This window comes from Anoplophora glabripennis, unplaced genomic scaffold (assembly GCF_000390285.2).
Source record: "Anoplophora glabripennis isolate ALB-LARVAE unplaced genomic scaffold, Agla_2.0 scaffold1027, whole genome shotgun sequence".
In the NCBI taxonomy this organism is placed as follows: Eukaryota; Metazoa; Arthropoda; class Insecta; order Coleoptera; family Cerambycidae; genus Anoplophora; species Anoplophora glabripennis.
In genome coordinates, this window is record NW_019417377.1 from 123,931 (window position 1) to 135,393 (window position 11,463).

Here is an 11,463-nt window from a genome sequence, read left to right on the forward strand (position 1 = left end):
AGATTAATGGAAATTGTTTCATACATCATAAAAATAATGTTGTTGTTAATTTAATTAAGTACATTTGTGAATTTTATGATCCGCTAGAAGTTTCTTAGTTCATTTCTCTTGTACCATATATATATATANGACACGACACCGAGTAATAGCAGAGAAAAATTCATGAAATTATAATGTAGACTATAAGAAAGACATAAATTACTTTTAAAGTAAAATAAAAATCTCATTTCATAGTTATTTCATATCAAAATTAAAATATTATCATTCAAAATTTAACTAATACATTTTAATTGAGAAGCATGTCGGAAAAGATAAAGTTTAGGATCGAAGTGGAAGCAAGAAAGCAAAAGAAAAATGCCACAAGAAGGGCCAATTTAACAATTTTACAATTAAATAAACGTTAAATAATTTCGTACAAAAGAAAATTCAAATATTATAGTATCAGAAAAACACATAGGCTAGAAGTTTATTATAAAAATTGTCATGCAGAATGTCATATAAAAATTTCTTGTAAATTAGTTTAAGATGTGTAAAATTTACTACGCAGTTACAAAATATAAATTACGCCGTAATTTAATTAAAATAAAATTACATCGCAATATGTTCGAGAAAGTGCGCAGTTAGAAAACAATATCATGGATACAAGTGACCAATAACAAAAGGACAAATCAGAAAATTTACCTTGTAACGGAAAACAACAGAGCATCGTGGGGAAGTAAACAAGTTGGAAGAGAAAGAAGTTGGTCCCAGACACAGGTGAGGGGTGCATGTTATCCCGTAGCTCCCCAAATAACATTGTAGAAAACGAGGGAACAACCAACTCACACACAAAAACCATCTTCAAGAGACGAGTACAGCTGTCAAACTACGACTAAAAGTGAGGTTAGAGTGACGATTGAACATTGCAAAACAGAGATAATGAAAAATGCAAGTCCAGTTGCCTAAGAATATTTTCCAAAACATAAATTAAAGTGTTGCGAATTCGAAGTAAAAACATTTTGTGAAATCGAAAACTTCATTTCAAACCATAGACAATGTCAGTGGATAAAAATTAAAATGATATTTTTGAACATTTCATAGTATAAGGATTAGTTTAGTTTCTGTGTTCTTAATTTAAATTAATTTGTTCCGTAATATATTAAAACAGTACTAGTTGGTTAACCAAACATTTTCTAAATCATGTTAGGTAGAGTTAAGAAATTTATCAGTTATTAAGTCATGTAAAAGTCCATAACAAATCTAGTTTCTGTGTTTCTTAAAATATTGTTGGGAATTTAAAGATGAATAATTAATAAATGTCATATTGTGAAAATAGTTAAAATTTTGCTTTCATTCAGTGCTACTTACTCAAATCAATACTGATAGTAAATTTAAATAACATTGAACCGCTTCTCTGAGGTAAGAACTCATGCTGGTAATTTGAATAAGTGTTTTTTTTGAGGGACAGTGTAGCATTGATAACTAAACATTCCTATCTACACTGTAATAAAATGTACACTGTTAATGTTATTCATGCAAGGTAAAGCTGCCGGAGGAGAGATTAGCAAAACCAAGGTAAGAAAGTACAATTCGTTCAAATTTGTCATTGTAATTGCTTAATCTATCATGAGAACCTACATCCAACAAAAAAAATTGATTTCAACACACACAAATTACATTCTACACAACAAAAGGCGCCCAAACGAATATTTAATCATTACACATTACAAAAATTATATACTATACTACATAACAAGTACATAAAACAAAATTAACTAAATTACACAAAAATTAAAAATAAATATAAAAATTATAATATATAATATACAGGGTGTTCCACCTAAGAGGGATTCTTCTGTAACTGTAAAAATTTATTTAAAAAATGGTTTTAATAAAAGTTGTCTGGAATCATGAGCGTGTTCTATTTGGCGTGGGCGCTCCACAACTTTGTTATTTTAAACGGAACACCCTGTATATTATTGAGTTTTCGAATTCCTTGATTAATATTTAGGTAGAGTTTAATACATGTACATGTATTACAGTTGTTTTCGAAAAAAATCACGATTTCAGCTCTTTAAATGAGGCTAGATCGCGTCTAAACCGTAAGAGTTAGAAACTTGCAGTTTTCACAGTTCGTTTTGGCATAAATTACTATATCTTGTCAACTGTGAGCAAAACGTGTACGTTATTCAAACTCAGAAATACTGAGAGCTACATTTAATAATCTTACGAGTTGAAAAACTTTTTTTTCAAATGGAATTACCCATACGGGTCATGGGTGAATGCAAAATTGAATGCCGTTTCGATTTATATATGGATGTCCATACTTATCTCTAACAATTTTCCAGAAAATTCAGCTTCTTTTCTAAAGTCCGAAAAAGTAGCTATATAATAGCGTCAAGAAGGCCTTGCAATTGTATTAGTACAACGTCGATCCATAGGATTTTACAAAAGTACAGCATAGCACATCCTTATCGCATCCAATTACATCAAGAGTTACTAAAAGTAGACTTTCAGCGGAGACTGAAGTTTTGTCAGTGGGCACTTGAGATCAAAATGATGATTTTTTTAAACGGGTCATGTTCTCATATGAAGCTACTTTTCATAAAAATAATAATAGTCATAATTGCCATTATTATGACACAGTAAATATGAGCACTCACCAATTTCGGACTTTGAACGTGTGGGGAGCAATTTTGGGAACCCATGTCATTGGACCATTCGTTTTTGACCAGCATCTAACTGGAGCAGTTTATTTAAACTTTTGACATGATGGTGCTCCACCTCACAATACCGCTGCGGTTCGTCAGTTTTTACACGAAACTTTTTCCAACAGATGGATTGGGCGTGGAGGACCAGTGAGTTGGTCTTCAAAGTGTCCAGATATGACAAGTTGCAACATCTTTTTATGGGAATTTATAAAAAGCAAAATTTACGTTACACCACCAACTACCGCGGAAGATATGTGGCTGCGCATTACAGTAGCATTTCAAGAACTTACGCCAAACATGCTGACCAATGTTGAACAGTTTCAGTTTGTTTCGTTCTGCGTTTTGTTTTAGTTTTTGTTAGTGGTTTACTTTTGTTTGTCATCCAACTTTTTAAACATGCCAGTAAATATTGACACTGTTCAGTTCTGATAAAATGTGAGAGTCAAGTGGTTTTGCAAGGCCTTCTAGACGCTGTTACTTTTTCGGACTTTAGAAAAGAACCTAACCTACTTTTTCTGGAAAACTGTTAAAGATAAGTTTGTACAACTTTATATCAGTCGAAAGGGCATTTTTGCATTCACCCATAACAATTAATATGATTCATTCCATTTGAAAAAAAAGTTATTATTATTAAATATAGCTCTCAGTATTTCCGAGTCTGAATAACTTACACGTTTTGCTCATAGATGACAAGATATAGTAATTTATGCCAAAACGAACTGTGAGAACTGCAAGTTTCTAACTCTTACAGTTTATACGCGATCTAGCCCCATTTAGAGAGCTGAAATCGTGATCTTTTTCAAAAACAACTGATTATTTCGAAAACGGTAAGTTTTAAACAACATAGACTTTCTGTTTGAGATAGCTCCATAAATAATAGTCCATTAAAGTTAAATCAGGGCTTCTAGGAGGCCAAGGAATTGGGTCATTTCGCCGAATTCACCTCCCAGGAAAGTGACCATTTAGCCATTCTCGAACGATTCAGGTTGAATACGCTAGGTGTCTATCTTGTTGGAAGTAAACTGCCTGTCTATCGTTCAGAGGCATGTTATTCAAATGATCAAAGATAAAAGTGTCCAATATTTCCAAAAAAGGAGGACCTATAGGTAATCCCATCGTAAGATTGTCTTCTGCAGGGAATTCGAAACTCTGGATTTTTCATGGACCAATATCATAAATTTTGAGAACTACAACTCCGTTAGTAGAAAAAGTGGATTCGTCGGAGAAAATAAACATAGTTATATTTTAAACTGTATACGTTCGCTTAAAAAAATTTAAATTTGCAAGAAAATGTGTTTCAATTTTAAAATATTTTGTTGAAAGTTTTGCTGCATTTATTTGCTTTACAAAAATATTTTCACAATCGATAACACATATGTACATTGTTTTTTGAAGTTGCCCGGAATGTGTAGTATTTAAAAGCGTACGCAATGTTACGGACATTTACAAATTAACTATAATATTCATGCAAAAATGAATTTCTCATAAACGGTTCGATTTATCCAAACTAAACCACAGTACCAATACTATTGCGCCCTTTGAGTAAATATTAAAAAAATGTCATTGTCGCTCTGATTCATAACTGCTAAATTACTATTAACTGAACTAACATTATGTATTATTTTCCAAATACTTATATCTATACGAATTCGATAAGGACGCTGGTGAAAATATAAATATTATTAAAGCATTTCATACATCATTGAAAGATTTGAATTTCTAAAGACTTAATATAATCATTTTTTTTATTAAAAATAAAGTCTAACTCGTTACTCAGAATGTAACAATGGGTACTAACTACTATTTTTCCCCTCCTGGGAGCTGTATGACCTTGTCGCTGGTGGAGGGGCTTAAGTAGCTACAGTGAACCCAAGAGCTAAACCGGCGGGAGTTTTATACTCCTGGCAGGGTCACCCAAGCCGGAAAGGTCGAGGGAGAGTAGTGAAAACTAAGAAACAGCTCAGCTACCCAAGCCAAGATGGAAACGCATCGTGCCGAGGGCTGAATGGTGCGGGGGTAGGTAAAAATGTCGCATCGCAAACGATCTCTTTGGGGAACCTGGCGCACCCCATCGTATTTAGCCTTCCGTCAGGCATGGGGCACTACCTGGCGGTGACTTTTATTTCCTCCAGACTCGTGGGACCTTTATGGACCATAAATCAAAAAAACGGGAACCCGAAAGGGGGCCGTCAACATCCGCCGGGGAAGCAGTAATTGCTGACCAGGCGGAAAATAAAACAGCCACTGGGAAGCAAACACCAGTGACTACTATCTCTAGGGGAGTCGACAGACTGAACCTGGAAGGTAGGAAGAAATTGTCTGGTGCGCAAAAGCGCAAACTTAAAAAACTGCGGAAGGCAGAGGCGGGAAAAGGACAGGGGCCGGTGACGGAACCTGGCTCAAGTACCACTCTAACTCCGCAGGCTGCTGAACCGGGGCCAAGTGGACTCGGGAAGAAACGTGGACGGTCGGACGGTAGTGAGCCGATTTCCGACCGGCCTGTTTCCAAGAGGCCTAAGGCCACGGGACAGCGTGGCAAGACTTACGGGGAGGCGCTGTCGGGGATCCAAGCAGTGGTGGTCCCCCATGGATACCCGGAGGTCCGAATGGATGAGGACCAGATGGGACTTGTCCAGTCGGCGCTTCTGGGGGCCATTGATGGGATCGCGGGCGAGGGTACACGACCGCGCTTCCTGGAGTGTCGTCGAAGGGGGGGAACGCTAGCGATCACCGCCTTCAACGAGGAGAGCCTGCAATGGCTGAAGACGACCACGGCGAGCTTGGTGCCTTGGGAGGGGGCTAGACTCAGCGCTGTTGAGCCTAGGGACCTACCTAAGTTCACTAAGTTCATCGTGTGGATTCCGGGTCATCCTGATGAACCGGAAACCATCATGCGCCGTCTGGAAAACCAGAACGGGGAATTGAGGACGGGGGCCTGGAGGCTAATCAACCGCAAGGTTGAGGAGAAGGGCCAGACCCTAGTCCTCTCAGTAGATGAGATGAGTGTGAAGGTACTTCAGAAGGAGGGCTTCAGACCATTTCTGAACTTCACCAGGGTCCTTTTTAGGAACCTGGAGAAGGGCAGGGTAGATTTGGGACCTTCTGATGAAGATCAGGAGGGACCAAAATCTGTATTATCTGGTCAAATTCCAGGTAATACAAGCGAACATTCAGCACAGTAGAGCGGCATCTGCTGCTCTCTGTGCCAGTGTGGCGCGCGTAAATGCGGATTTAGCTTTGATCCAGGAGCCTTGGGTACATGGATCCCGGATCAGAGGATTGCAGGTAAGTAATGGTGGCTTACTGTATTGTGGCCACCAAACTAGACCTAGAGCTTGTATTTATTACAAGAGTAGTATTAATATTTTTCCTCTTCCAGGGTTCTGCACGGATGACCTGGTGGCGGCCGAAGTGACTTATGTATCGGAGGGAACGCAGAGACAACTGGTAGTTTGCTCAGCGTACCTCCCTTACGATAAGAAAGAATCTCCTCCAACCAGGGAACTGAGGGACCTGGTGGCCTGGTGCGAGAAGGAGAAGAAACAACTCATCGTGGGATGTGATGCTAACTCACACCATACGGTGTGGGGAAGCAGCGATGTCAACGATCGAGGTGAGTCTTTACTAGATTTTCTTTTTAGTTATAATCTAGAGATTTTGAATGTCGGGAACGAGCCCACCTTTGTTATAAAAAATAGAAGTGAAGTCATCGATATAACAGTGGGATCGGGACCGATATGTAATAATATTGCGAGGTGGCATGTGTCGAATGAGCCGTCAATGTCGGATCATAGACATATCCACTTTGAAATTATAACGGATTATAATCCGCAAGTAAGAACCTACAGAGACCCAAAAAGAACTGACTGGGACTCCTATAGAACGGAGTTACAGGCCAGGACTAGGGAAATCTGTACAAAACTAAGGAACACATATGATCTTGAGAGGGCCGTGGAGGAACTCCAAAACGCCGTCACAAGATCATATGAATACAGCTGTCCTATCAAAGTGAGGTCCGATAAGCACACCGTACCCTGGTGGAGCAAGGAACTCACGCAGTTGAGGGGACAGACAAGAAAACTATTTAATAGAGCAAAGCGGACAGGAGAGTGGGAGACTTATAGAGCAACCCTCACTGAGTATAATAAAGAAATTAGAAAAGCGAAGAGAGACTCATGGAGGAAGTTCTGTGAGGATATTGATAGTGTCCCACAGTGTGCTAAACTCCAGAGACTTCTCTCTAAGAACGGACATACGAAACTCGGGTCTCTCAAAGCACCGAGTGGGGAATATACCAAAACTGGAAGGGAGACATTGGAATTACTTCTAAATACTCACTTTCCAGGCTCCAGGTTATTAAATCATGGAGATGAATATGACTGGAATCACCAGCAGAGGGTAACGACCGGGTCTCGACAGAACTGGGAGGTTGCCAAGACGGTGGTGAGTCAGTCACGAATAAGATGGGCAATAAGTTCTTTTGACCCATTTAAATCACCAGGAGCCGATGGAATCCTACCTGTACTGCTACAGCAGGGGGTGGACTGTCTAGCTCCGGTCTTAATTCACGTCTTCAGAGCCAGCATTGCACTTGGTTATATACCGCTGGCATGGAGATCGACGAACGTGGCGTTTATTCCTAAACCAGGGCGTCCATCGTATGCCCAGGCAAAGGCATATCGCCCGATAAGTTTAACATCTTTCCTCCTGAAAACGTTGGAGAGAATAGTTGACAGGCATATAAGGGACGGGGTATTGAGGGCAAATCCTCTGCACAGGTACCAATACGCCTATCAGGCAGGCAGATCAGTCGACACAGCCCTTCATAGCCTAGTCTCTAGGATAGAGAGGGCAATGGACGACAAAGATCTAGCTTTGGCAGCTTTTTTAGATATTGAAGGGGCATTTGACAATACACCTTTCGAATCTATTAATTCGGCAGTTCGCAACAGGGGCCTTGAAGACACTTTGTGTCGTTGGATAGATACCATGTTGAGAAACCGGACAGTAACAGCTACCCTTTCGGGAGAGACATCCAGGTGTAAGGTAGGCCGGGGCTGCCCCCAGGGAGGCGTACTGTCTCCCTTGTTATGGGGATTAGTGGTGGACGGCGCACTGGAGGGCCTTAATCGAAAGGGATTTTATACACAAGGCTATGCGGACGACTTGGTCGTTCTCATAGTCGGGAAACATAATATTATCGTTTCAGAACTCATGAAAGAGGCTTTGAAATGGATAGATGACTGGTGTAAGGGGCAGGCACTGTCAGTAAACCCTGACAAAACGGTCGTAGTACCCTTCACCAGGAGAAGAAATTTAACTGGACTCTCTGAACCTATAATAGGGGAGAGGGGCATTACATTTTCCAGGGAAGTAAAATATCTAGGAGTGATACTGGATAATAAGCTTACCTGGAATGCGCACTTGGAAAAAGTGGTGAGTAAGGCGAAGCAGACATTGTGTGTATGCCGTCGCCTTATTGGGAAAACCTGGGGACTGAAACCAAAGATGTCACACTGGTTGTATACGTCGATAGTAAGACCCAGGATTCTTTACGGCGCTGTGGTATGGTGGCAGAAAACACAACAGACCACAGCGAGGGAAAAACTGAATAGAATTCAGAGATTGGCCTGTTTAGGTATAACGGGGGCGATGGCATCGACCCCGACAGCTGCACTAGAAGTCATGCTAAATCTGCCACCGCTGCATATAGTGGTGGAAAGAGAAGCGCGGCTAGCAGCATATCGACTCAGGAATAACAATGACTGGAGGGGTGATTCCCACTCCAGGATCATAGACACATCTATGTCGGAACCAACTCTTGGGATGGTATCCGACAAGATGGTTCCAAGGTTTCACTTCCACAAGCCATTTGAGACTCGAATAGAGGATCAAAGCAAGTGGGAGGAAAGGTTTAATACCCTGGAAAGGTGGAGCCTAGTATGGTTTACAGATGGCTCCAAAATGACCAGAGGGACGGGTGCAGGAATATATGGACTCAGACCCAGATGGAGTGCAAGCTACAGTCTGGGGGAGTTCCCTACTGTATTCCAAGCAGAAATCTTCGCGATAATGGCGTGTCTGGCAGAGAATGTACGTAGAGGTTATAGACGTAAACTCATATATATATTCTCTGATAGTCAAGCTGCAATTAAAGCTTTAGCCGCACACAAGGTAAGTTCAAAACTGGTGTGGGACTGTTTACAAATGCTGACTGAACTGGCCACCAACAATACAGTCAGACTGTGTTGGGTGCCAGGGCACAAAGGCATTTGTGGAAATGAGAAAGCGGATGAACTTGCGAGGAAGGGATCCGAGACAGTGTTCATTGGCCCGGAGCCCTTCTGTGGCACATCTCCCAGTGTGGTCAGGCGGGCTCTGGGCAAATGGACAGAGACAGAACATAGGAAATACTGGACTTCAAGGCCAGGACATAGCCATTCCAAGGAGCTTATGGAGTATCCTTCGAATGGAAGAGCGAATGAGTTACTGAGCTTGAATAGAATCCGGCTCAGGAGAGTGACAGGACTCATAACGGGACACTGTCACTTTAAGAAACATCTACATAGACTAAAGCTTGTAGACAGTCCGGTCTGCCGAGGATGTGAATCGGCGGATGAAACTTCTCTGCATATCCTGGGCGAGTGCCCGGGATTTGCACGTAGCAGAATGGCGCTCCTTGGGAGACCCTATTTGGAACCCAAGGAGCTGAGAGAAGTGTCAGCAATGAAGCTTTTGGACTTTGTAAAAAGGACAAATCTACTTGCTGAATAGGACTAGTAGTGGGACGCACAATAGGCCTAATTAGGCCGCAGTGCTATGGGACTTTTAAAGGACCAACCACTAGATGATGAAGATGAGATGAGAACTACTATTTTTAATAACTCCATATCATGAAAACTACATATCATGAAAAATTACTTAAAGTCTGAATGTTTCAACTATTCATGAATAAAACGAAAAACTTGTGGTATACACCTCGCTGCGTGAATTATTTAACACCCACCACCATCGTTCTCGGGCAGGATAAACTCGACCTACTTTTGAAACTTATAGTCATAACTTAAACATTTAGAATACTATATACGAGCGCACTGCATTTATTTACACAACTTTGTTAATGCTCATATTCTTTCATTAAGATACTAGTTACAAATAAATATAGAGAGAAAGTGACATATTTAAAAGGATTCTGCTTTAAAATACTATTTTGGAAAAACGAAATACATGACTAACAGTTTCCAACACTGAGCAATTGCGGCAAAAAAAGTTATAATTAAATTTAATATCCAAAATAGGCCACTTTCGAGACTAAGATATGATATCAGTTTGCAAGAAATCAAATGTGGGTCAGCTAATTTGAACAATAGGATATCTAGACGACTAATAAATAAAATAGTAAATAAAATAAAATAGAATATTTTTAACGAACTATTTTTTCAAGATGCGAAAATTTCACCGAACTGTCACTTTGGTGAATAGTTTTTCAGTGGAGTCTAAAATAAAATAACATCATTTAAGGAGTGTTATTTCGACACGCCATGGGAACTTTATAAAAACTGTAATTATGCCAAAGCTATTTAAAGGCTGTATTCTTTCCATAAAAATATTATATGATTCTCCAAAAATCTGTTCTTAATTATATGACATATACTTACTATAAAATTTGTGAATTTTGTAATTGTTATATTATTATATGTGTATTCATTGTATGCAAAAAGTTTACAACAATTATTTTTAGTTTTCGGATATACAAAAAGAATACAAATTAAATTAATTTATTTATTAATTAATTCAATTATTTAATTAAATTTAATTAATTAATTAATTTAATTATTTACTTAATTACATTAGTTAAATATGAATAGCCGTATGAATTTCAAATATACATTGAACATCTCACATGTGATTTTTAGATGTATAAATTACATTTTGTTAAATGAAACACACTATTATTCTGTATTTTGAAAATTGTGGTGAATTGTATTTCAACAATGTAAATGTCACATGTCAAATTCCATCGGACAAAAAGTGTTAAGTACAATTTTGTGGAACACCCTTGTAATTCTCAATTTAACGATATCAATAAGTTTAAGTAATAGATTTTTGTATAGTGCCGAAGAAAAATTCAACAAAAAAATGTAATTTTGAGAACCTAAGTTACAATGCATTTTGGAATTGACAACCCTCGGTTATAATACAGTTTTTTTGTACTGTAAGATTTCGGCGTATCTCCAGCATTCTTGCGTACTGTCCATCGGGTTGTAAAACGGATGGCGCCTTAAGAGAATTATTTTCAGTTATATCAACCCACCCCCATTGCTGAGCTGAGCTAGGGCCAACACTATAGTTGGAGAGAGCCTTATTGTCCTTGGAAAGGAAAATCTATATAAGTTTTATTTTACCACCCACAAGCGGGTAGCATGTTTTCTACTACTTTTAAAAAGGTCCTTTACATGACCTGTTTCTCTGAACTTCTTTTCAATTTTGCTTCCTGTCGATTGAATTTCTGGGGTATTTATTAGTAATTAAAGTACAAACTTCTCTATGAATCCTGGTTTTATCTCCACAAAAAAAATTAAATCCAATATAAATTTGTCTCATATGTTACAAACTTTTTAGCGAATAATTGTACGTTTTTATTCCCACGTACCTCATAGCAATGGTAATATAAAATAAATAACAACCTATAAAAAATTATGATAGACAATATTGATTCTTTTTTTACAAACTTTTTAATAAGCTCTCATAACTCAGAGAGTGGCTAAATAAA

At 38.9% G+C, this 11,463-nt stretch overlaps 2 protein-coding genes across 2 annotated transcripts; both read left to right on the forward strand.

The window, feature by feature from the left end:
- Nucleotides 1–4,679: 4,679 nt before the first annotated feature.
- Nucleotides 4,680–6,152, forward strand: LOC111692306. The gene is made up of 2 exons (XM_023456235.1): nucleotides 4,680–5,975; nucleotides 6,070–6,152. The coding sequence occupies exon 1, from the start codon at nucleotides 4,838–4,840 to the stop codon at nucleotides 5,870–5,872; it is 1,035 nt and encodes a 344-aa protein (XP_023312003.1). The 5' UTR covers nucleotides 4,680–4,837; the 3' UTR covers nucleotides 5,873–5,975; nucleotides 6,070–6,152.
- LOC111692307 lies at nucleotides 5,983–7,133 on the forward strand (the record flags this gene model as incomplete). Its single annotated transcript, XM_023456236.1, has 2 exons — nucleotides 5,983–5,995; nucleotides 6,070–7,133. Coding segments are annotated over exons 1-2 (1,077 nt in total), but the record flags the coding sequence as incomplete, so codon positions are not given.
- Nucleotides 7,134–11,463: the final 4,330 nt, after the last annotated feature.

Excerpts from the sequence above, each read along its gene's own strand:
- LOC111692306 (XM_023456235.1), top strand. The coding sequence starts at position 4,838 with ATGGACCATAAATCAAAAAAACGGGAACCCGAAAGGGGGCCGTCAACA.